The following is a 21,677-nucleotide window of genomic DNA, read 5'->3' as shown; positions in this document are numbered from 1 at the left end:
AGCTCGTGATTATTAATGCAAACGAGAGGGACAGACAAACAGAGCTGACGGCTGATTGTTTGAGGAGGAAACCCGTCCAGTTTGTAACCTGTCACCCGGATGAGAGAGAGAGAGAGAGAGAGAGAGAGAGAGAGAGAAATTACTGCAGCTCATGTAACTTGATCCTTTCTCGGATGAAGGATAAGAAGGGGGAATGAGGAGGAGGAAGAGGAAGGGAAGAGGAGGAGGAGGAGGAGGAGGAGGGGGGGGAGGAAGCCGGAGATCAAATGAAAGGAAAGGAAAGAGGGAGGAAATAAGAGGAAAAGTCGTGGAAAGACTTCATTATGTGGTGTGTGTGTGTGTGTGTGTGTGTGTGTGTGTGTGTGTGAAGGTGATAGACGAGATTACTAAGACGGACGGTCGAAATTAATTAAACGCAGTACGGCTTCGCGAAGGGATAGAGGACTGGCGTCAGGGTTGTGGGTGCTATATTTAGATCCCATTACCGAAGAGCAGGAAAGAAGAGACGATCTGTGGCGGCTAGGAAATAGGTCGGTCGGGCGGTATGCTCAGACGCTCCCGCCCTGACATTATCAAATTCCAAAGGCCGACTGGGAGATTAACCGCTTTATTATGGGTGTTCTTTAACGTTCACGGTTCAGAAGCTTTGTCAGACTACCACCAGGGTCAAATAAGTACTCACGGAAAAGCCCTCAACTCTCACGAATGCCTTGTCAAATGCGCTCCCCCCTCTAACATTAACAATTTCCAAAGGCCGAAGGAAAGATTAATCGCTTTATTATGAGTGTTCTTTTACGTTCATGGTTTAGAAGCTTGGCCAGAGTACCACCAGGGTCATAAAACTACTCATGGAAATGCCCATAACTCTTCCGAAAGCCTTGTCAGATGCGTGTGCTGGAGCGACGAAATGTTTCAAAATATGACCCTGATAGCGAGAATCTTGAGAGCCATACTGTGAGGCGAAAAGTGATATAACGATACAGGGATGGAAATACTCTTTAATTGATGGACTTGGCTGTACTTCCTAACTCGATGGGTTGTTTAATAGGATCGGATGTCTTATTAGCTCCCAGTCTGCATCTCTAATAAGAAAGAGGAGATTCATTTTGAGAAGCCACATGACAAGATAGCGAGAGAAAATGTGTGTTCGCTAACCCGATATCTTGCGTAGCGGTGGAGTCGTGTATCTTGTTAGTTTCCATCCTGCATCAGCGTAAACCCAAGAAAAATAAGGAACGATACTGACGGAGGAGAAGTCACATTATAAGGTAGCAAGAGGGAGAGTGTATACCGTTGTTTGTGAGGAAAGGCATAGCAAAAAAAATTAATTGATACTGATGGAGACTTCACATTATAAGGTAGCAAGAGGGAGAGTGTGTACCGTTGTTTGTGAGGAAAGGTATAGCCAAAAAATAATAATTGATACTGATGGAGACCTCACATTATAAGGTAGCAAGAGGGAGAGTGTATACCGTTGTTTATGAGGAAAGGTATAGCGGAAAAATAGCACTAGATGGCGATGGTTATACGCTAAGGATATATACTAATCTCCAACCTTTGACTTAACTTTTTTGGCTTGGTTCTATGGGCTATATTAGTCAACATTTCGGAGCCCAAACACACACACATTTGACAAGGGTTTCGTTGGAGTTTTGGGCATTTTCAGATGTAGTTTTATGACTCCTCTGGTAGTTCGATCATTCTTTTGTACCATGAACCTATAACATATATGGGAGCGGCGAGAAGCGGGCTTTTTTGTACCCTTTTTGTTGCCCTTGAGCCGTGCCCTCTGATGTAAAAAAAATATACTCATTGGAACGCAATTGATCTCCTTATTGACCTTTGGAAATAGCTAAAGCGTCTAAGAATACTGACCTATGCCTTTTATAATCCTTTTTTTTATTTCCCCACTTCTTCCCCAGTCCTTTAAATACCCCTTACTAATACTTACACAGCGTTCCTTCTCTTTACATAACGGCAGAGAGGAAGAAATTGGGCACCACCAGATATATAGTGACATTTATCCCTCTCCTTTGTCGTTGCTCCGAGGGTACTGAGGCTAGGGGTCGAGGATGGAAAACAGTGTCAGATGCTATTCAAGGATGATAAAATGGTGTTGATAAATGATAGGCAAAAGATATGGCGAGAGTGAATAGCCTATATTAGATCCCAAGAGCGCGAGGATACACGTTCGTAATTCTGACAAACCCTACCCTGGATTTTCTCAGTAATTCCTAGGACTGAATTTGCATTATTATTATTTTTTTTATACTTTTATACAACCTCCTTGCCTTTCTATTTTGCTTGGGTGTTGGGATGGCAAGCACCTCCCTTATTATTTTTGCTGTTACATATATTTTTGGTGTGCAATTAATAAACCCATCACTCACTTTGACGACGATGGGGACAGGAGAGAGAGTCCACAGCGGGAAGGGCCGACTAAAATAAACACGGAGAATCCAGATGTGACGGGGAGCAGCGAGGTGAAGGATGAGGTCAGGCACGTTGGAGAGGGAAGAGGAAATGAAATAGAGGAGGAAAGGAGATTAATATATTCGCCTTCAGTCCCGACGGTCTTACAATGAGGAGGAGGTTGAGAATGAAGAGAAGCGAGAGGTGACGATGAGCAGCAAGGGGAAAGAAGATGAAGCAGTATAGGTTCGGGATATAATAGAAGGTGACGTAGAGAGAGACGGGAAAGAGAATGAGACTTAAAGGGAATTCAGAGTTGACGATGAACAGCGAAGGGAAAGAAAATAAAGAGGTTGAGAATTGAGAGTGTCCATGACGATTAGCGCGAGACAAGAAAATGAAGTAATACAGGTTCAAGATATAATATAGAAGGTGATGTAGAGCAAGACAGGGAAGAGAATGAGACTTAAAAGATAATTCAGAGGTGACGATGAGTACCGAGGGGAAAGAAAATAAAGTCATACAGGTTCAAGATATGACAAAAAGATGAAGGAAAGCAAGAAGGGGAAATCTGAACACTCATCTTTAATACCAGCAGGGTTAGGGGAACGTGAGGTAGGGATCGGGGATGTTGGGAATGGCTACAAGGTGGATGACGAATGTGGCGAGCAGTCTCAAGGTTGCATGCGATAAGGGGAGACCAAGAAGACTGGAAGCAATGATTTATGGGGCCGCGGCGAGACCAGCGATGATAAACGAGACGAAGATGTATAGACACTGAGAAAGGAGGAGGAACACGCAGCTTAAAGTGGAGTGAGATGAAGGGCAGACACGGCCATATCAAGACACCTCACCAAATGACTCTGGCCTAAGAAGACGATATATATTACTATAGTCTCCTTGCTCCGGCCTCTCTGTCGTGAATTCTTCTATTGAAAACGATTTGCAGGAGCAGCGCCGTTGGGGACTTTTTTTATTCACTCTTTTTTTTAGCCCTTGAGCTGCCACCATTCCTGTAAAAAAAAAAAGAAAGAGAGAAGAAGTAGTGATCTCATGCACTCAGGGAAAATATGGAGTGAAATGGGGAACCAGAGTCGAGTGTACGTATGTGATGTGGGAAAAACAAAGCTGAATGTGATACGTAACGAATGAGAAGTGAAGATAAGACTGTTGAAGTGAGCCATGTAGATCTTACAGGAATATTATGACATAGATAGTGGAAAAAAACCCATAGATGTGTGAATAGTAAGGTGAAGGGTGTTGAAGTGAGTCATAGGGATCTTACCGAGGAACACTAAGACATACGGAGTTAAAAAAAGGACAATAGATTAATGAATAGTGAAGTGAAGATGTTGAAGTGAGTCATGAAGGATCGTAACAAGGAAAAAAACATGACATACGAAGTGAAAAAAATAGAAAAACGACTATAGAAGTAGGATAATGAATGTGACCAGTAGTCTTATGCTAGAGTTGTATGCCATAGAAGGACCAAAACACTAGTAGGAGCAAAGATTTATGGGATTGCGGCGTGACCAGTCGGTAATGATATACGGGGCGGCGAAGACATATAGCTAAGGATTGGGGAAGGGAGGGGAGGGAGAGCGTGACGGGAAAGCTGGAGCGAGGTAAGATTATTGAGGTGAGTCATGAGGATCACACTGAGGGAATATATGAGACATGAATGAGGGAAAATAATTGTTCCGTGGTTGGTGAGAAGACTTTTATTTGTCCCCCTTTTTGGCCTCCCTTGCTGTAAAAAAAAGAAAAGAAAAAAAAGAAAGAAGCCCGGAGAACCAAGCTTATCAAAGGGTAAGGTCGATTGCACTAAAACAAAACCAATTTAATACTCACGTTATAAATAGATGATATGTACCCACGATGATTATGAAAGAAGAACACACCATCAGCAAAGCCTTCATGACCCAGGTGGAGGAAAAAGATGAAGAGGAAAACAGATAATATACGTGAGGCAAAGTAGAGGAAGAAAAACAAAAGTTGTGGAACGATGGTGTACACGCCACGCAGACTTGTAGACAACGCCAAGCCAACCCTCGACGCCGCTAGGGATAATAGTATAAGAAGATGTAACTTGATGATCTCTTAGATGGTGGCTTTGGGTTAGGGGAGGAGGAGGAGGAGGAAACCGGAGATCGTAAAAAAAGGCAACTACAGGACTTAATTATGGTGTGTGTGTGTGTGTGTGTGTGTGTGTGTGTGTGTGTGTGTGTGTGTGTGTGGTAAGAATGAGAAAGATGGAGATACAGGGAATAGAATTAAAAACTCTTCTTGCATGGTACAGAGTCAAAATGAATGCCTTCCCCGGAACACTTATCGTGGAAGTTCTTATGTTCTTATCATATCTTTTTTTCTTCTTTTTCAGTGTTTTAGGGGGCTGGTTAGGCCATGGGACCACGGCCTTTAAACCCCCGGCAGTACAGGTTACTTGCTGCTGTGGTTGTAGTGAAGATGGGTCCCTTGGTAGGGGCTATAGATTCTGTCAAGCTGTCCAGACATCTGTAGGAAGGTCTGTGTACACTTGAGAGCTTTGAAGGCAGTGTTGGGGCTGAGGGTGTCGCTGCCCAGCAGGTCCTCTAGAGTTGGCCTGTGGATGTTGAGTCTGGTTAGGGATGCCGTGAGGCTGGTGTGGAGGGAGTGGAATCTTGGGCAGTGGAGCAGTAAGTGTTCTGCTGGCTGGGTGGGGCACCATGGACAGTGTGGGTCCTGGATTATGTTCAGTCTGTGCCGGTGGACATTGAGGCGTGTGTGTCCAACCCTCAGGCGAGTGATGGCTGTGTGCAGGGGACGGCATCTTTTTTTCATACTATTTTCTTTACAAGTAAGACCGATACAAAGGCGCGGCACCCAAGACCAAGACCAAATCGGACCGTCAACAAAGTCAGCTGTTGCGGGACATATGTGGCCTCGGTGAGTACTGTGTGGCCTGTGCCTGTGTGGTGTGGGCGTGTAGGCGTGCTGAGCCCTCAGAGGAGCGGCACACACGCCCTGCAGTGCCAGAGTCAAGGTGGAGTGACGAGGGCCGCGGGACAAGGGAACAAGAAGGAAAAGGTTTTGCTTCGGGAATTCCCCCAACTCATATCCAGTGGTTCATGTTGTTCTTTTCTCATATCCAGTGTTGCTCTTTTCTCATATCCAGTGTTGTTGTTTTCTCATATTCAGTGTTGTTGTTTTCCCATATTCAGTGTTTCATATCCGGTGTTTTTCTTTTCTCATATCCAGTGTTGTTGTTTTCTCATATTCAGTGTTTCATATCCAGTGTTGTTCTTTTCTCATATCCAGTGTTGTTGTTTTCCCATATTCAGTGTTTCATATCCAGTGTTGTTCTTTTCTCATATCCAGTGTTTTTGTTTTCTCATATTCAGTGTTTCATATCTGGTGTTTTTCTTTTCTCATATCCAGTGTTGTTGTTTTCCCATATTCAGTGTTTCATATCCAGTGTTGTTGTTTTCTCATATCCAGTGTTTTTGTTTTCTCATATTCAGTGTTTCATCCAGTGTTTTTCTTTTCTCATATCCAGTGTTGTTGTTTTCTCATATTCAGTGTTTCATATCCGGTGTTTTTCTTTTCTCATATCCAGTGTTGTTGTTTTCTCATATTCAGTGTTTCATATCCAGTGTTGTTCCTTTCTCATATCCAGTGTTGTTGTTTTCTCATATTCAGTGTTGTTGTTTTCTCGTATTCAGTGTTTCATATCCAGTGTTGTTCCTTTCTCCTATCCAGTGTTGTTCCTTTCTCAGATCTGGTAACCTTCACCATAAGTTGCTCGTTTATGAGTTTTGAATAACTCACCGAAGCGGCAGTAGGTTTTAGCGTTGGTAGCTTACTGTCCTTAGTGGCAAAAAGTTACCATACTATTTTATCAGTGATAGTTTACTGTCTGCTAGTTTGTTGTGGGCTTCTCCTAAGTTGAGAAAATGTAGCGTAGTTCTGTGTTGGTATGTCATGCCACATGAATTGGGTGTAATTGTATAGTATTGTTATTTTGGCTTGTTTCTTAGTGACTGGATATCCATTTCTATCAGATACTACCTCTTTTAATTCTCACTCCCTCTTCACCTCACCTGAACTATAAAAAAACTACCAGCCCATGTAGGCTACCTAGATATAGTTGTATCTTGTCACAGCAAAATTAGTAACTGTCACCTCTGAATTAGTAACTCAGTGCCATTGAATTAATGACTTATTGCCTTAACATTAGTGATTTAACCTTGCTGGTTGTAACGACGCAGTTAACTTCTTTGTTAAGGCATAATGGCAGCCACTTGCCTGAAATAACATCACAAAGAAATAATTCATATAAAGAGAAAAGTGATTTGTGACAGAAAGTTGTCAGCTTGATGAGTAGCTTGTATAAATGCATCAGAAGAACACACTGTCAAACACCAAAGTGAGATGGACACAATTCTAAATTTATTCTGTAGATTCATGTCTAGAGTGTATATCCTAGACTCAGAACGGATGCTAGAGGTATTACCATTTGTCACATTAGGCAATCTGTGTCTGTGTGTGTGTGTTTATGATAGGGTAATGTTGATTAGGCTTTGTTGTGGGGGTATAATCATAATTTGTTGTGCTCCCAGTTCATTATCTAATAAAATCTGATTAATTTGTTTAGCAAAAATAGTAACTTAGGTCGCCATAAAACAATAACCTGGCCCCCCTTAAATGATGACTTAGACCCCATATATATATATTCAGGTAGTGTACATAATAGCCATTTAAAAACTATGAGCTAATATGTTTTGAAAAGTGGTAGGAATTTAAGCCTTAAAGTTTATTTTCATGCATATATTCCTGCCAGGTCCTGCTTACAGAAGAAATGAGCATATGATGATCCCAGAGAAGGTCAAACTAGTAATTACATATTTGTGAGGCTGGACCTGTGAGCAGCCAAGGGGTCAAGATGTTTTCTGCCCTGCGCAAGTTGACGGGGAGGGGGGAGGGGGGCCCCGGAAGCACCACCTCTCCCCCAGGAATGCAGGCTATGGCAGCCTCTCTTCAGCGACGCTTCGCCCGAGGGGTTCAGTACAACAGTGAGTTTGGTTTTATAATGTATGATAGTATTGTAAAGCCAGTAATCCATGGTGTGTGTATGTGTGTGTGTGTTTACCTAGTTGTGATATACAGGAGGTGAAGTATGCTTGTGTGGTCCCATATCTGAGTCTCAATGTGTGTGTGTGTGTGTGTGTGTAGCACCATTCAATGTAATCAATCTCTAGGTGGGATCTTGTGCTATTATGAGGAAATGTTTGAGCTAGGCACTGGGGGCTTACAATTAATTTTAAGTTTGTCAAGTATTCATAGGAGGTATATGAAGTTATTTGACTTGAAGAGGTGGTATAATCTGCTACTAATGGGGAGCATATGCCTGGGAGTGTCTCGCTTCACTCACTTGCTGCCTCTACCCCTGACAGACACCCCAAGCAAGCCCCTTTTCAGCCACCCTATCCATTCCAAGCCTTATATAGATCTTTTTTTATTTAATTTTTTTTTTTTTAGCATTTTTTTTAGTTTTGAAATTTTTATATGATGAATCTAATGACAATACTATGTAAGATATGTGAGAAATATTTTATTGCCTTTGAAGTTTGCTTAAGAAGTTTTATTACATATATATTGTCAAGCATATTTGATCATCATAATACATTGGTTGTTACATACTTTACAATATCATGCAGTAGTATGGTAACCCTATGAACTGGACAGTCATGATGCACAGAATTTAAGTAGACTTATGCTCTTAACCTTTACGGTATGTTACTTCTTGTATGCCATAGTTTTTTGTCCTCACCAACAGTGAAAATAGTTATCAGGGGGGACCGCAACGTGGGGAAGTCATGCCTCTTCCGCCGCCTTCAAGGTCAGCCTTTCCATGAGGAGTACATTCCCACAGAGGAGATTCAGGTTGGAAGACATTGTTTTGAAGTGTTGTTTTACCTCTTGTTCCATTAAGCTATACAGTAAAACATTACCGTTATTGAATAGGTACGATTTTTTATGATTTTGATATAGGAGCCTAATATTTATTGGACTATTTTTTTAAAGTTGGAATATCTTATTTTTTGTATAGAGAACGTTAATAATTATACTAGTATATACAAAATTAGTTTTTGTGCAATATAAATTGATTGGGCAATGTGTCAGCTGTCATGACTGAGTCATCTAGTGGTTTATGTATTCCCATTATAATGTAATGTTTTGCCTTTCATCAGGTGGCCAGCATACAGTGGAGCTACAAGGCCACTGATGATGTTGTCAAGGTGGAGGTTTGGGATGTTGTCGACAAAGGAAAGAAAAAGAAAAAGGTACAAGTCTGTTTTTTGCCTCATTATGACGTACTGTTGAGTATATTTATTTTTTATCATATAGCTGTTGAAGGTTTGCATTGGTCAAGGCTTGGAAACTATAAACTTTTCACACCATATTCCCCAGATTGAAGGCCTCAAGCTGGACAACAGCAGCCTTGAGTTTGAGGAGCCTGCCTTGGATGCAGAATTTCTTGATGTGTATAAAGGAACTAATGGTGTCATCCTTATGCTGGACATGACCAAAAACTGGTAAGGGGTATATAATCATAATGATATCAAGTTTAGCCATATATTTATTACTGTATTGAGCTTTACAATCTAATGGTGCTCTCAAGATCTCTAAGTGACTGACTGCTCTCTTTCCTCGGTATTGCTGCGCTGGGCCATGTCATGCAGGACCTTCGACTATGTGCGTCGGGAGATAGTCAACGTGCCGAGCCACATTCCCGTGTTGGTGCTGGCCAACCACCGCGACATGGGCCACCACAGGGTTGTGTCTGAGGATGATGTTCGATTCTTTGTGGAGAGCTTGGAGAGGTAAGAGTTTGTTATTCAGGATACTTGCCAGCCATGTTAGCAAATGCTTCTATTATTTTCAGATAGTGTGAGAGCATTTTTTAACATGTTGGATCAAGAAAACATCACTAGCATATTTTAGTTGGTAAGGATGAAGAATGACTTCTAAACTAAATGGAAAGGTTAAAACATGCAAAATAAGAAAGTACATAATAAAAAAACAATAACATTCATATGTATTACTGCTGGGAACAGAGGCATTTTGAGCTATACTGGTATGTGTAGTGCTTTCGAATAGTGCAGTATATAACCTGTTATAATGCACATACTAGAAGACTTTTCCAGCTCCTCCTAAAGTGTATTTCAGCACCTCCATGGATGTCAGCACTCCAAGTGAAGAAATGCTGTGCTAACAGAAGCGCCATGTATTATTTCTTGTGCTATCAGTCCTGTCTTAACAATTATGATTTGTACATGTTAACAAAAATTTTTCTTGTTTTATATATGGAATATGATAGAAATATAATCATTATCCTTAAGTTAAGCAACTAATATCTATGAAATATGTAAATTTTGTACTCAGCTGAGATAAATTCTTATAAATAATTGGATACACATTGTATGATAAGAAGGTTCCCAGTTATTCCCAGAAAATCCCAAGATTTGCCATGGAGAGTTTCTGGGCTCAATGTTTCTGGCAATTTAGCTACCCTGCACACACTACTCATCATCAGTGATCAGTCTTCACTCTTCAGGAAGTTAGGATCACCTTAGGCATGTGTTACATCATTGCACTCAAGTTGAAAATACGGTAAATGTCCAGAGAGTTGCCCATCTCACTGCGGTACTTCTCACCCTAACCATGGGTTAGATCTCATAATTCTATGCATTTTGAACCCCATATATATGCCTCGCAAATTGATAGAATCGCTGCTACCGATTTTTGAAAAGTTAGTGTTTTGTTAATTATTGAAAATCACTCCGCGCCTCCAAAATACGATATTACCCCTCCATATTGTACTTAATTGGACGAAATACATGTCCCTTAACCATAATATGATAGCGGAAAAACTTAAAAGTAATGAAAAAGTGGTAAAGGTAGTGAAAAGGCATGTTATACATACGCGGGCTGTGTTTACATGGCGACGCCATTGCGATGTGAGCAGCGTTGCCAACGATCCGGTTAGCGGGGGAACGCTAGGTTAGTGTTGGTACGCTTAGTTAGCCATTAGCCCACGCATGTGAGACCTTTTGTGAAGGTTTGGGCCGGGTATAGTATTAGGTAGAGGTGCGTGTTCTAAAAAAAAAAAACACGTGTGGTGGACCTGTCTCACATGCGTGGGCTAATGGCTCCACCATGCATGGTTATTTTTTTTTTAGAACACGCACCTTTACCCAAAGGCTTTTGTGAAGGTTTGGGCCGGGTATAGTATTAGGTAGAGGTGTGTGTCCTTAAGTACAATATGGAGGCGTAATATCGTATTTTGGAGGCGGGGTAACAAAGTATCCCAGTTCCCCCCACCGTGACGCCCCGAGGCGGCCTCAAAAAACTCACTAACTTTTCAAAAATCGCTAGCAGCGATTCTATCAATTTGCGAGGCATATATATGGGGTTCAAAATGCATAGAATTATGAGATCTAACCCATGGTTAGGGTGAGAAGTACCGCAGTGAGATGGGCAACTCTCTGGACATTTACCGAAAATACAACGATCACAGGCTACACAGCCATTTTTACCGGCTGCCTGGCAGTGACTGCCTCAGCTGACGAGTCTTCAAAAAATCTTTCATGTGCAGTAAGGTCTACTACTTCACGTGGCCTTACTCTTGCTTTCCAGCAGCAACCGCTTTCTAAGAAGACATAATATCATCAGTTCCTTTTAGAACAGACCTCATGCTGGCTGACATTTGTATCCTTTTCTGACTTATGCATTGAGATTGTTTCTTTAATCCATGCTCATGCTGTACTTTTTTTTTGTCATATTAAATGTCTGATTACAATTGCCTCCCCAGGCCTGAGGGAGCTGCAGACATCCGTTACACAGAGTCGTCAATGCGTAATGGGTATGGTTTGAAGCTGCTTCACAAATTCTTCAATCTACCATTCCTCCAGCTGCAGAGAGTCACACTCCTGAGGCAGCTGGAAACCAACACTGCTGAAATTGAAGCCACAGTGCAGGAGCTTGATGTGTATCAGGAGAGTGATGATGCTGACTATGACATGTAAGTGCTTGTATTTGTTTTGTGTCTACCTACATGGCCATTTTTTACATTATCAAAGTCACCTCATATCTTCTACTGGGTAGGTTGGGGATCACAGATTCGGAGAGAGGACCCCATGAGTGTAGCTTGCTTCCTCTATATCACAATTAGGTGAACAATAGGTAAATACACACACACACAAACCACAATAAAAACATGAATATATGTGATATTTAATTAAGTTAGATGATTTACATATCTATTATTAGCTTTTCTTACAGTTATATATGATTTCAACATGATCTGAACAGCCTACATATTTAGTATTGTCTAACTACCTCTGTTGCAGCTTCCTGAGCCAACTGACTGACAGGCGCAGGGAGAAGGCCGATTCTCTTGGTCCTGTGCCCCAAGCTGCGGTGCCAATAAACACTGTTCCCTTCACTCAGATGCAGGGTGCAGCCATGGTACCAGGAGGCAGTGTCAGTCCCACAATCAATGGTGAGTCACACACTATTAATGCAAGCAAAGTATTTGGTTCAATGACTAGACTTCAGGGATAAATGTTGATTATATTGGATTTGATGTTTAAGTCTAAGTACACCTTTCATGCTTTATGTGGAAGAAATAAGGTTAAGAGGAGGAGAATGAGAATGAGAAGAATTAGGATAAGAAGGAGAAGGAGGAGAAGAAGGAGAATGAGAAGTAGGATAAGAAGGAGGAGGAGGATAAAGCTATACATTTTACATCAACTGAACATAAGTGATGGTGAAATGGGTGGCTTTTTTGGCATCATTGTTTTGTCTTCAGGTGTGCCACGGTCCACCTCAATGCCAGTCAGCCTGTCATCAGCATCCCCTGGCACTCAGCCCAGCCCCACGCCTGCCACGGTCCCATCACCCAAGACCTCCTCCCCCAGCAAGCAGCCTCCCAGGACCACTCCGGTGACCAGCACTTCTACAACTGCCAGGTGAGGGGAAGGGTGGTGAAGGTACTATTCCACATCTAGATCTTCCATCTGCCCTAAGTTCTTACTGAATATGGACAAAATATGCTGCAGAAGTGAAGATCCTCTGTGTTTATATTTACTTGCTTATTTTTAGTGCCAGTGTGACCCCAAACACCTCCAGCAGCATCAGTCCCACTCCTGGTGGCACCACTCAGGCACCCAAGCCTGCCCAGAGCCCGGAGAAGACCCAGGAAAAGACTGGCTTTATGTCTCGCATATTCAGCAGGAAAGAACAGGACCCACCGAAGGAGACAATTCTAGGTAGGAAACTCTCCTGTAGCTTGATTCATGACAGGATTATATCAATATCTCTCTGCTTCATGAAGACTGGATGTGCAATTAAGGAATGGTAATGAACTGTGAGTGAGTTGGTGACTGGTTAACTGGAGTGGAAGAATTGTGTGAGACAGAATGAAATAATCAAGACCATCATCATCACCAGTGTAAGCAATGCCATGCCCTCAGGCAAACTTTGATGATTTGCCGTAACTTATCATCATCATCATCAGTTCGTTTAACGTCCGTTTTCACTCTTCCTGAGCGGTTGGACACTTTATGGCTCTCCTTCATTCTACTGTCTTCTGCCCGATGCTTATCCAATCCCATCAATGCCAAGTCTTCCTGTATACACCTTCTCCACGTTTTCCTATGTCTTCCAACTGGTCTCCTTCCTTCTACCTCTAATCTCTCCAAAACTCCCAGCACTGTATCCTCCCCTGCTCTCTTCACATATCCAAACCATTGGAGTCTTTCCTTTCTGAGCACTGTTTCCAGGTCCTCTACTCCACATCTGTTAGCTACATCTGCACTGGACACCCTGTCTTGCCACCTGATCCCTGCCATATACCTCAGCATTCTGCAATCACTTGCTCTCAATACCTCCATCAATTTTCTAGTTAGAGCCCATGTTTCTGCTATATGCAACATCACTGATCTAATACGTTTGGTACACCCCTGCTCTGCTCTTAAGAGGGATGCTACGATTCACAAGTAAACTAGCCACCTCCCTCCACTTAAACCACACTGCCACCACTCCCGCTTTCACTGTCCTCTCTACTCCCACCTCACAGGAAATATTGACTGAGATATGAACTTACATAAAACAACATTTATATGTGATGTTTGAGATGTTCCACAGAAGCAGTATTTTATCATGATATCGACACAATCAGATGATGTACATACTTGTTCATGTATGAAGCTTGCCAGGATTTACCACTAGGAGAGTTGCTACTTGCCTTCAGTTAAAACATCCTGGCTTGCACCACATTCCCCCATGATGTGCCTCCCAAACCTGGTGCATCTAACATTGTGTATAAGATGCCAGATGATTTGATAGTAGGTATTTGAAATTTGAACATTTATATGTTCATTTATGTATTTTTTTCAATTTACCCTCTTCATCTGATTATCTATGGAAGATATTCCACTGATGATGGTGTACAGTCTGTTCTTTACTGTATCTCAGTGCCAGATGGGGTTGCAGTCGCTGGTGAACCTGTGTCTGTGGATGACTTTGTTCCTGACGGTGGCAGACTGGACCAGTCTTTCCTGAATGATGTGGCTTCATTATCTATTAAAGAATCATCACCTGTACTGGTTGAGGAAGAGAGGTACCTTACTTAAATTTTAATCACTTGGATGGTATTTTTGTGAAACTGCTAGTCATATAGTTATGAATTTCTTTGATGTTTTCATTGAGGTAATAAAGACTTAATTATCTTTTTTCCAGTGAAGATGAGTGTGATGGAAATCCAATGGTATCAGGCTTCCAAGTTGATCTTGACCCAGATGACCTTCAGATGGGGTCAGGGGTGGGTGTGGGGCTTGAGGAGGAGGAGGAGGAGAGTAAGGATGAGTCTGGGTATTGTGAGGAAAGAAATACTACTGGCAGTGCAAAACTTGTTCATTGTGGTTTAGCAGATTTGGATCTGGACAGCTTGGATAGCGAAGACGTCATAAGAACTAGTAAAAAGAGCTTGAATGTCACAAGTTCCTCTGAAAGTGATGTTCAGAGTCAACAGACCAGTTTCCTGGGGTCTGATGCTGATCCATTTAGCTTGAAGCAGACCAAGACCCCAAGCAGCATGGGTGGGCTGAAGGAGAAGGAGGGGGACGAGAAAGTGGACCACCTAGATGACTGGCTGAATTCAGAGGAGAGCACTATCGTTAACCCTTATGTCTCTACATCCAGCATGATGCCAGAGGGAGTTGCCCTTGAGGATTCTGATGCTGAGGAAGGTAAGATGCTCATTGCTTCATGCCAGTAACTTTGTCTGTTTGAGTTGAATTCCTTTATTTCAGGCCTAGGTTTTGATGCAAAATAACTTATTTTTGTCTTCATAAAAATCAAAATCAAACCCAGTTTAGATTGAATTACTTTAATACGTTTCTGTGCAATTACATAAAATTACAAATAGCATTAAAGAGATAAGCTAAAGAGGGTTAGTTCCAAAAGCATTGCATAGCTATCATCGGGCCTGCTGTTTTTAGAGAGTTTCCAAAAGCATTGCATGGCCCCATTGGGACTGCTGTTTTTATAGTTTTCTGTGTGGCAGCATTGATACAGTGACCAGTATGGAACATGAATGAATTTGCCTACTTGCTTTAATTGCACTTATATGAGTCTCTTGGTTATGAACTTCTCTGTTATTTTCCAGCTATTCTTTCCTGTCCTCACTAGAGTAGGAATAATTATTGCTGTATATGTGACTGGCACAGGTCCACTGCCTGAGGGCTCCCAGGTCCTGGAGAAGGTGGGTCCACATAGCTGCAGCACGTCCAGGAGTGACAGTCCTCTTGAGTCTGCTGAGCGCAAGAAGAAGCAAAAAAGGAAAGATAAGGAGAAAAAGGAAAAGGTTAGATATGTGACACAGCATTCTTGTCATGGATAAAAGTAGGAAAGATACATCTTTTATTTTCATATGCATAGAAAGAAAATTTTAGAGGTTAGAGGTGTGGCCCAGCATTCATATCTTGAAAAAAAGTAGGAAATAGTTTTTATATATAAGAAGAATATATAATAAGGATGTGAAAATATATTTCCAAATTAGGTAGAGCTGGGATGTATAATGATGTTGTTGCTTGTGATATTCGTAATCTTATTTAATGCCTCCAATGAACATAGACTTGTTTTCTTTGTTTCTTAAGTGACACGTCCTTCCCCAACCCTTCATAGCGAATATTTGTACCTGTTGACTCTTACAGAAATAAGTGTGGTATTTTGTTTCTTTCAGGATGATGATAAATCTGTCAGAAAACATAAGAAGAAAAGTAAAGATAAAGATAAGGAGAAGGAAAAAGAAGGCGAGAAGAAGAAGAAGAAAAAGAAGAGAGACAAGGATAAAGATGATTTGGAAGAGTTCTTCAGCGGTTCACCTGAAAAAGAGTTTGACGAGGCCTATGAAGCCATCTAATCTTGCCTTTATTTGGTCATGGCGTCTAATCCAAAAATTTTGTATGTGCATAATGAGAGTTTTTACCCCGAGTGAATGTTTTGTAAGTAACTTAATCAAAGACTAAGTGAATTGTCTTCTGCTCTTCTCTCCTTAGCCTGCCTCATCTTCATTATTGAAAGCATGATTAGTTAAATAGTCTTAAAGGTTCAGACCTGAGAATTTTCATGAGGTTTGATTTAATATCTTTAAAATACAGTTTATATGCAATATGTAACTTATACCAGATTAATGCTGACAAGACTATAGCAGTCCATCTCCAGTCACATGTTCATTGTGGAATCTCACAAGATTTCCCAATTCTCAAGATGCATCATAGTGTCATAATCTGTACTAGAATTATAAGGCAAATACTTTTCAAAAATTTTTTTCATACTCATGTCATCACTTCAACATTTTGCACCTGTTGTATTCTGCAGAACCAAGTGGATTTTTCTGTAGGAATCGTAACGTTTTTGACAATAATATAATAATATTTATTTCATAGCAGTTTCTTACGAGTTGCTGGCTGAATACTGAAGAAAATAATCAGATGGATAAGACTAAGTGAGAGTTTTGGGTTTTATGAAACTGATAAGCAGCAGCAGATATCAGAGTCTTTTAGTGAAGTAATGTATGGTGTAAGTGGCATAAGTTTAAAGCAGTTATGTTTACAATCACGTATAAAGAAAAGTGGACAAAAAAAATCCTGCTGGTGTTGGTGCTGGCAGCCTGGCAAAACTTGTCACATTTTGCCTGTTGGAACACCAGTGCTGTATCAAGTTCTTTTTAAAATGTCTTTGAAGCTTGATTTCATTGTTACATATAAATGTTACACCTGAAAGCTTTTAAGTTTTCATTTATGCAAAATGTTTATAAGTAAATAATCAATACCGTACATTATCGTGGGGTGTTATGCGTAATGTCAGGCTAATTACTTTTTTATTCGCACCATGTGATTGAAGCTTCTTGATTCACTGCATTGCTTGCTTTGAGGTTCACATAAACCTATTTACTGGGAATGGAGAGGGAATGGATTTGTCATATTTATTTTGGTTTGGGCTAAATGCCTCATTTAAAAGTAAATGATTTTGAAAAAACAAATGACTTAAATAAGAACATTTGTTCAAGATTTGTAAGCTCTGGGGTCTCTTATATATATATATATATATATATATATATATATATATATATATATATATATATATATATATATATATATATATATATATATATATATATATATATATATATATATATATATATATATATATATATATATATATGTATGTATGTATGTATGTATGTATCATCCTACATAAAAATCTTATAATTTAATCAAATGTAACTTGTTGATGCTAGATTGTTTTGTACTTACAGTAATTTGTAAGAGCCTGTGTCAAAGTGTAGGGTCTCCACAGGCACTGGGTGCCATGATAGGGAAGGCACATTTACCCGAGACATGGTGACATCAGACATTAGGTTGCAGACAAGAAATATTCCTTCCAAGGTATCTCAAATTGTCTTTAAGAACAAATGTAGGACAATCATTTTGTCATCATTGATTATCTGACACCAAGGATTTTTTGTAAGTAGGTAAAATGGTTTTTGAAAGCTTCCAATTCCACTTAAAGTGTGTCTTCTTTCAGTATTGTTCACGAATCAGACGTCAGGTATTTACTGGCTTCTAAGTAGATTTCATGCATATAGGAAAGAAAACTTTGCTGATTTTTGGGTTGCAACATTGTGACAAATTTTTATCCATAATTTTCATGAAATATCCCCTGAACTCTTAAGTAAGCCAGTTCCTCTTACTCAGGAAGTTACCTGTGACACTGATCAGTAATGGATCATGCAAGATTTGTTTACTTTTGATGTCACAGTTTGCCCCGTAGAAGTGCTGCTTGTTATCCCATGTCTCAGTCTTGCTGTGGGGAACATTAGGTATGTTGCTAAGTTTTTAGTCTGGTAACAAGTGCATTATAGTACGTAAGTTTCATTTTTATGATTTCATTTCATAATCATTAGTAATTTTTATTTGATTGTTGTGTTATTTTGACAAGTACAAATTAAAATTCATATATAAGGTTAAATTAGAGTTTCTTCATGCTTGTGGGTGAAGCAGCAAGCAAAGTTGTGCGTACACATATGCCGATTGACTGGTGACGTGTTCATCCGTGTGGTGATGTCAGTTACTGTTTATGATGTCATTTCTTCCAGTTGTGTTGTTGTAGAGTAGCTTCCCAATATTTGTGGTATCCATTAAAAATTGTGGTACCTAATAATTGTAGGAAATAATTTAAGTTTTCCTGTTGAACCCGGCTCTCTCTCTTGTGTTTACTTTCCCCACGTGGTTGCAGGAGGCTGTGGGAAGGAGCCACAAGTCAGGCACAGACTGTGTTGTGTGTGCTTGTGCCAGGCCATTATTTGCATAAGTGGCCACACAGCTGTGGGATGACATTGGTGCACTGGCTCCATTAAACTTGACACTACTGCTTGTAAAAATTGTTCTTAATTGGAATTTCAGCAAAATTATTATAGATATTGTGTTTTGATAACATATATGCATGTTTACTTGTTTGTACCAAGTAATTTCCTTTAATTGAATGATATCTGTGATTTAGCTGTAATGAGACATGATAAGTAGATTATTTTACATGATAACATATTCTAAAGGAATACAATAATTATTAAGATTATACATAATTGTTTTCGCGAACTCGTTTTGAAATTTAATCCATTTCATTACAGTCAGTAGAGTTTTTTTTTATAAACAGAAAATGATATGCTGCCAACTGTTATCACAGCAGTCCCATCAAATAGATTTTCAGAAAGTATGCATTGTGTCTTCTCTTAGAAATGATTGTTTTCCCAAGTTATTGAAGAGAGTGTCTACTATACATCCCATTTATGTATGCTTTTTACATGCCACAGGATATGATCACAAACTGTGGATGTGGTTTTAATTGATTCCCACAAATCAGTCATGAAAAAAAAAAAAAAAATACTGGGATCATTACAATTCTGGGTTCTCTCAGACCTGCTGGGAGGGTATAACAGTCTTGTATATGGTCTCTGGGGATAGTTGTGAATTTCCATGATGCTCTGATTTTGATAAGCCAGCTGTGGGCATCTGTTGTGCGCAGTGGCATCGTAAAGATTTAGGCATTATTTGGGCTTTGGTGGAGGCAAGTTGTATCTGACACAGTGATAGGGCAAACATGTTGAAGCTTTGCTATCTAGTTCTCTTTGAAGGACATTTGGTATTTTTATAAGCTTTGATTTGCATACTTGATATGAACTCTTCTTGCTTTGGTTTCAATTGTTCTGTTTGTAGTTCTTCTGGAAACATTCAGCTATTTCTTGTTATTTTCTGTCATGGCAACTTTGTGTGTACAGTTGACCTCATAAATGCTTTATGTACTTAATTTTGCCTTTCTTCCTTTCCAGGATATATTTTTAGAACTCCATAAGGAATTATTATTCCTTCTTTTGAGCTACTTATAAGTTTCATGTTTCATGAAGTAATTAATTTTGACACTGAGAACATTGAATACTTGATTGGGAATATGCTATCAGCTGGAAACACCAAAGAATTCACTTTTTGTGCAGTGAAATTCTTTAGAAAAGAAAACTATTATTTGCTTATGGGCTTCCATTAAAGTGTTAAAAATTAGTCTTGGTTAGATGTCTAGAACCATGTATGTTTTGATTTCATATAAATATCAGGCTGTTACTGTTAAGATGAACATGTGACCATTGGTTAGGGCTGCATGGAGGAGGAAGTCTTTCCATGAGAGATGTAAGCATGTTGAAAGTTATCCATTGTCTCATATCACTTTGTTTAAGAGTTGACACCCTGTTTTCTGGAGATATATGGATTAAAAAAAAAGTGAGGTCTAGAATTATATATATACAGTAAACCCTCGCTTTTACGGACCTCAATATAACAAATTTTGTCTTTAATGAACTTTTTGGGTTCAGCACCTCCACTCTCGTCCTGCTGTGCCTCACCTTTCATCTAAAATAATGAAGAAACTGTTATATATGAAAATGGTCAGAAATTGCAAACTCTCAGCTCATTTAACAAACAAAGTTGTTATGTATATGCAAAAAGTTGGTATCCATTTTCAACTTTTGTCTGCTCGACACAATCTTCCAAACAACTATCCCCAACACTCAGCTGTCCCCTTCTTCCATACTAAACATTCTTGGGCTATCCTGACCTCAAAATCTTAACAGAAATTGTCATTTCCTCTCTTGCTAAATCACTTCCTCAAAGTCATGTGTTCTGTATGATCTCCCCCATATTTTTTTCCTCTCCTAAATCCTGTCCATATATACAGGGGCCTTGTCTGCCCTTGTATGGTGTATGCATCTCATATGGGGGGGTCTCCACACATACAAGCCTTTGGACAAAGTGGAGTCAAAGGCTCTTTGTCTCATCAATTCCTCTCCTCTTACTGACAGTCTTCTACCTCTCAAAGTCTGCTGCAGTGTTGTCTCTCTTTGTAATTTCTATTGTTATTTCCATGCTGACTGCTCTTCTGAACTTGCTAATTACATGCCCTGATGCACACATTTTTATACTTCAGCTCATCACTATACTATCCAAATCCTTTATGCAGAAGTTGACGGGCATCTTCATTCCTTTCACTAGTAAACACTGGAACAGCCTTCCTTTGTCTGTACTTCCTCCTGCATAAGACTCTTTCAAGGAGGAAGTATCAAGATACCTCTCCATCTGAAACTAACCACTCCTGTTTGCTTTTGCAGGAACAGTGATTAGCATGCTTTTCTGTTTTTGTTTATTGCCCTGAAGCTATTATCTTGTCCATAAAAATAGCAGATTTTTGGATATAATATCATCCCCTTCCCCTTAATGTGTTCGTTAAAGTGAGGGATTACTGTGTATATATAATAATATATAAAGCATAACTATTTTCTTCCATGCTACTAAAGAGGGTGCTGTATGAGAGTAAGGTTGGTACATCTGCTTTTGTGATAATTTCATAACGATCGCGACATCCAAATTATGTGCAACTTGAGGTTAGGAATGCGCCATATCATGCACCCCTAAGACATGTGTTGGAGCTTTTTACTTGCTAACACACATGTTGCTGAGAGGAGGGTGGTGAGGGTGGCATCAGTTTCAATTCAGCATGACTAGAGAAGCTGACGTACTGATAGCTGTGACGGTGTTGGCATTGCTTTTTGTCTCCAGGCTAAATGAAAAGATGCTTAAGAGTTTCCCCTCATTCCTTGTTCCCACCATTTCAAATTTTTGTCAAAATAGATTTCTCTGTGTTCTTTTATCACTCTTGTATTGCATATCTCCATTTTATCACCAGAATCTCAACCCAGTGCATTCATGTTACCCTTCGCAGGCTAGACTTGAATCCTTTATGCTTAACCTGGTAGCAGCGACGGGCCAAATTTGTGGCTTTACCGTGTAGCAGCGACGGGCCAAATTTGTGCCATGATATAACCCCCCCAAAATAGATGATACATAAACTGATCACAAATGCTTTGATATGTATTATGAAATGGTTTATGTGAGTGATGATTGTTTCTCATTTTTCTCGCTTAGAGGGACCTTAAGAAACATGATCCCTGCTGCTACTGGGTTAATCCTTTTTATTTTCTAAATTTTGGCTGTCAGTTTTCATTTTCCATTTCCCAAACCCACAGTATTTCTGGCAGTTTTATTTAAGTCTGCTAGATCGCATCAAAAGAGAGAAACATTGGCACTGCATCTCATGAGGGAGAGGGTGTTCCA

The 21,677-nt window shown here is 40.0% G+C and overlaps 1 protein-coding gene across 2 annotated transcripts; it reads left to right on the top strand.

Annotated features, from left to right (window-relative positions):
• The first annotated feature begins 5,190 nt into the window (after nucleotides 1–5,190).
• On the top strand, nucleotides 5,191–17,047 carry LOC126998627 (rab-like protein 6). Of its 2 annotated transcripts, none has more exons than XM_050860558.1 (14): nucleotides 5,191–5,337; nucleotides 7,232–7,463; nucleotides 8,228–8,334; nucleotides 8,643–8,735; nucleotides 8,863–8,987; nucleotides 9,135–9,275; nucleotides 11,267–11,476; nucleotides 11,805–11,956; nucleotides 12,266–12,425; nucleotides 12,559–12,725; nucleotides 13,933–14,077; nucleotides 14,197–14,705; nucleotides 15,186–15,322; nucleotides 15,701–17,047. In XM_050860558.1, the coding sequence occupies exons 2-14, from the start codon at nucleotides 7,334–7,336 to the stop codon at nucleotides 15,878–15,880; spliced, it is 2,256 nt and encodes a 751-aa protein (XP_050716515.1). In that variant the 5' UTR covers nucleotides 5,191–5,337; nucleotides 7,232–7,333; the 3' UTR covers nucleotides 15,881–17,047. The 2 variants fall into 2 exon arrangements, with proteins under 2 accessions (XP_050716515.1, XP_050716517.1); XM_050860560.1 differs by lacking the exon at nucleotides 5,191–5,337 and adding an exon at nucleotides 5,458–5,478.
• Nucleotides 17,048–21,677: the final 4,630 nt, after the last annotated feature.

This window comes from Eriocheir sinensis, chromosome 14 (genome assembly GCF_024679095.1).
Source record: "Eriocheir sinensis breed Jianghai 21 chromosome 14, ASM2467909v1, whole genome shotgun sequence".
NCBI classification, from domain to species: Eukaryota; Metazoa; Arthropoda; class Malacostraca; order Decapoda; family Varunidae; genus Eriocheir; species Eriocheir sinensis.
Note: the sequence above shows the minus strand (reverse complement) of the source record. Positions and strands in the feature narration are given on the sequence as shown.

Bases quoted from the DNA above. Each gene is read 5' to 3' on its own strand.
- LOC126998627 (XM_050860558.1), top strand. From the start codon at position 7,334: ATGTTTTCTGCCCTGCGCAAGTTGACGGGGAGGGGGGAGGGGGGCCCC. The intron at 7,464-8,227 runs GTGAGTTTGGTT...CCTCACCAACAG, and splicing joins CCGAGGGGTTCAGTACAACA to TGAAAATAGTTATCAGGGGG. The intron at 15,323-15,700 runs GTTAGATATGTG...TGTTTCTTTCAG, and splicing joins ATAAGGAGAAAAAGGAAAAG to GATGATGATAAATCTGTCAG.